General features: G+C 42.0%; 1 protein-coding gene across 1 annotated transcript; it reads left to right on the top strand.

The window, feature by feature from the left end:
- The first annotated feature begins 430 nt into the window (after positions 1 to 430).
- LOC137352817 (probable G-protein coupled receptor 139) lies at positions 431 to 3,228 on the top strand. The gene is made up of 2 exons (XM_068018672.1): positions 431 to 497; positions 2,315 to 3,228. Exons 1-2 carry the CDS (start codon positions 431 to 433, stop codon positions 3,226 to 3,228), a joined length of 981 nt encoding a protein of 326 aa, XP_067874773.1.
- The last annotated feature ends 1,256 nt before the right edge of the window (positions 3,229 to 4,484 follow it).

Genomic DNA, 4,484 nt, shown 5'->3' with positions numbered 1-4,484 from the left:
CATTGTTAATTGCTCCACCAATAAGCCTTGCCACCTTCGAAGGTCTGTGCACCTGAACTCGAAGATCTGATTTCATTGAAGAGAATGTCCTAATATTCACTTTTCTGTGATAACATAATTTGAGATGCTGTATTTATTCAATACGACAATCGAGAGGTACACATGTTGCACTGTTTTGGACAACGGTTTGGCCTCAGTCAACGTTGTTGTGTTTTCAAATGTAATCTCAACATTACATATCATCGATCACAAGAAAATAACGTGGCTGTCGTAATTTGTTTTCTGAAACTTAAAACGATGTTGCAATTTCACTGTCCCTGCGGAGACCTGACAGGGCATAAAGTAAAGGTGCTGGTGATCCATTGTCGCAGAGTTTAATTCAAAGAGATTGCCTGCTGCACGAGGGGACAGATCGCATCTTACAAAAAAAATGCTTCAAACATTCATCACTATCGATAAAATATATTATATGACGATTGCAGTTATTGGTGTTCCTGGTAAGTAACAACCGTATCTGAAGTTGTGTTAGACTCAATTGTAGCTGGTCCCTGGTTTTGTTTTGTGACTGATAATGTGTAGTCCTCACTGGGACTACATGGACAGCAAATCGGTGATGTTACTGGAATCTGCAGACAAGTGGCAGATTACATTTAATGCAAGTAAGAGTGAAGTAATTCATTTTGGTTGGAAGAACATGGAGAGACAATATAAAATAAAGAGTTCAATTCTAAAGGGGGTGCAGGAGCAGAGGTAACTGGGTATATCTGCACATAAAGCAGTGAAGGTGGCAGGATAAGTTGAGAGACTGGTTAATAAAGCATAAATCGTCCCAGGTTTTATTAATTGTGACATAGATTGCAAGAGCAAGGAGCTTATGTTAAACGTGTGTACAATATTGTTTCAGCTTCAAGTGGGGCAATGTGTCTAGTTCTGGGTGCTGCATTTTAGAAAAGTTGTGAAGGCATTGGCGAGAGTGAAGAAAAGATTCACGAGAATGGTTTCTGGGATGAGGAACTTCACTTGCGATTATATATGGGACTAGTTGTAGCTATTTTTCTTGGAGAAGAGAAGGTTGAGAGGAGAGTTAATAGAGGTACTCAAAATATGCAGGTTCTAGACAGAGAAGATAGGGGAAAAAGCTGCTCTCATTCGTGAAAGGATAAGGAACAAGGGAACAGAGTTAAGGTCATTGGAAAATGAAGCAGGCATGAGGAAAAACTTTTTAACACAATAAGTCATTAGGGTCTGAAATATCTGCCTGAATGTGTGGTGGACGCATGTCGAATCGACACATTCTAAAGGGATTTAGCTATTATCTTAAAATGAAAAATGTGCACTGTTACGGGACGAAGGCTGGGAATGGCACATAGCAAAATGCTCATTCGGAGAGCTGGTGCAGACATGATGAGCTTAATGGCCTCCTTCAGTGTTGTAACAATTCTATGATGCTGTGAGTATGCACTATCCACCTTATTTGGCAGTTTAGTTCCTGCTTTCACAGCGTTCATTAGGTGGCCAGTATCCCTTCACAGCTACAGGCTCGTAAGTACTGAGGACACCCATTTGTAATTTATTAACTCAGTTTTTTTCACCCAGTTTTCCCGCTGGAACACGTATCTCCCTGCATGCATCCGTGCAGTTCCCTGCTCCTGCTGTGCAATCTCCCTGTTGGAAATTACAGGTCTGTGAATCTCGTGTTTCAACATTGGGATATCCCTATACTCATGTTCTGCCACTCGGGCAGTCTGCATGGGTCCGAGCTATGATGAATGTTCATGCAATAGAATCACAGAATGGGGATAGTGGGGGAAATGGTCTAGAGGTAGATAACCAGCCATGATCTGTTTTAATGGCAGAGCAGGCTCGATGGACCGAATGGCTTACGCCCGATCCTATTTACTTTTTGTCTGCGTTCCTCCCAACCTACTTTCTGCCAGGATTTTATTATCTTCACCCAGCATCTCGCTTGATTTTCTTTCATTTTCGTGCACCACACCCGTGCAAGCGCTTCCAAAATGCCATAGTTATTTTCAGCTCAGAATTCCCCTCAATGATGTTTGTTCTGGCCTCCCTACAGCTGCCAGTATTACGATGAGAGCAGTGATAACCATCCTGCCACAGCTGTTCGCTCCTTGTGCCACCTCTGTTAATCTTGGCAATGCCTGTGTTGGGAGCCGATACAAAATTTGAAAATGTCAATTACTGATCTTATCTAAACCCACCTGTTATTATGTGTTAATATATAGCCCTTACTGTCTGGGCTCAGACACGGAGAATTTTTCATCCGTAATTTTCAACTTCTTTCCACTTACAGTTAATGTAGTGGCGATTGCAATCCTGTCCCGGGGAAAGTGCGGACTCTCCACTTGCACCACTCGCTACCTGGTGGCCATGGCAACGGCAGATCTACTCTTCATTATCACTGATGTCATACTGTATCAGATGAAATTGTATTATTTCCAGGGATCTTTCCTGCATATCACCCCTGTGTGTACTGTTAACAGTTACCTGCTTTATGTAACTTCAGACTGTTCTGTCTGGTTCACTGTCACTTTCTCCGCTGATCGATTTGTGGCTATTTGTTACCAGAAGCTGAAACTGAAATATTGCACCGAGAAAACTGCAGCTGTGATTCTAGCAACAACCTGCATTCTGTTCTGTTTGAAAAACATACCTCTTTATTTTAGGTATGAACCTGGAGTGGTAATCGACAATGTGCCTTGGTTCTGTAATATAAAGCCAAGCTATTATACTGAGGTCAGATGGGTGGTCTTTGACTGGCTTGATCGGGGGTTAACACCTTTGCTCCCATTCGCTTTAATTCTGTTGCTCAACGCTCTGACTGTCAGATACATTTTAGTGGCCAGTCAAATCCGTAAGGGACTGAGGGGTCAGAGCAAGGAACAGAAGCACAGTGACCCAGAGATGGAGAGCAGAAGGCGGTCTGTGATTTTACTCTTCACCATATCCGGAAGCTTCATACTTCTGTGGTCACCATATGTTATAAATTTCTTATATTATCGCATTGCGGGAATAGATCCGAAATATTACAACAAATCTTTGCAGATCATTGAAAGAATCGGATATATGCTTCTGAGTTTAAGTTGCTGCACAAACACATTTATTTATGGGGTGACTCAGTCCAAATTCAGAGAACAATTCAAGAGTGCAGTAAAATATCCAGTGACAGCAATTATTCAAATAATTAATAAACACAACTATTGTTAACAGCCAAGAGGCGGGTCCCAGATCCTTTAGTTAGTGAATGTAATCTTTAGGCCGAAACTTCCTGTAAAAGAATTATACCAGGAATATCTGGTCCATCTTAAGACTCAGGCACTCTTGAGGCAAAGCATTATTTTTGACTGACAGTTGAAAAATTAGTTTTCATCTCAACTCTTCTATAAAGACTCGATTAAGCTATTTCTTGCAACAATTAATTTGCAGCTTTCACAGAAAGAGCCTCGTCAATAGCTTGGCAAGCAGAACTGACTTGCAGTTTAGAGGATTGCATTATATAGAATATAAATCTCAGAGACAGATCGTTCGACCCAACTTGTCTGCGCTGGTGTTTATACTGCATAGGACTTTCCTTCCAACTCAGAATTTCAGGATATCTTTCTGTTCCCATTTCACATAGCGCAGGGCGGCACAGTGGCGCAGTGGTTAGCACCGCAGCCTAACACCTCACCTGGGTTCAATTCTGGGTATTGCCTGAGTGGAGTCAACAGGTTCTCCCTGTGTCTGCGTGGGATTGCTCCTGTTTCCTCCCGGATAGGTAAATTGGCCATTATAAATTGCCTCTAGTATAGGTGGTAGGGAAGTATAAGGACAGGCGAGGATGTGGTAGGTATATGGAATTAGTGTTGGATTAGTAGAAATGGGTGGTTGATAGTCTAAATGGGTGGGCCGAAGTGCCTGTTTCAGTGCTGTATCTCTAAACTAAACTAAACATGTGGTCGTTTCGGTTCCCTTCGAAAGCACCTGGGCTTTTGCATCAGCCACTTTGTCTAGTGGCAAATCCCACATTCTAAACACTCTGTGGGGAAGAAATTGCTACTCATTTTCCTGCTGAATTGATTAGTGGCTATCTTGTCTTTATGTTCATTAGTTTGGGACTCTACCACAAGTGAAATAATTCTCCATGTATATAACCTGCCCAGCCCATTCATAATTTTAAGTACATCTTTCAATCGTCCTTTAAGTTTTCCATCTTTTAAAGAATCTCTCAGTTGTGGTATCGTACAATAATCATGGTGAGTATGAAGTCGGTGTCTCCAGTATCTGCCACACACATTGTTCCCTTATCGCAGAATCCAGACCTCTCCATGGCAACTGCCTGAGGCTAATCAGACTATTTACAACATTGCTGCGGTCTTTGACAGCGAAATAAGGTTCACACCATATATCCGTGCCATTAGCATCACTGCTTACTTCCACCTTCGTATTATTGCCTGCTTTCAACTCACCTCAGCTCATCTGCT

The sequence above is a fragment of the Heterodontus francisci genome, chromosome 39 (genome assembly GCF_036365525.1).
Source record: "Heterodontus francisci isolate sHetFra1 chromosome 39, sHetFra1.hap1, whole genome shotgun sequence".
Taxonomy (NCBI): domain Eukaryota; kingdom Metazoa; phylum Chordata; class Chondrichthyes; order Heterodontiformes; family Heterodontidae; genus Heterodontus; species Heterodontus francisci.
The sequence above is the reverse complement of the archived record's forward strand: the minus strand, read 5'-3'. Positions and strand labels throughout refer to the sequence as shown.

Coding starts and splice junctions, on each gene's coding strand:
- LOC137352817 (XM_068018672.1), top strand. CDS start 431: ATGCTTCAAACATTCATCACTATCGATAAAATATATTATATGACGATT. Junction 498..2,314: donor TGCAGTTATTGGTGTTCCTG/GTAAGTAACAAC, acceptor TTCCACTTACAG/TTAATGTAGTGGCGATTGCA.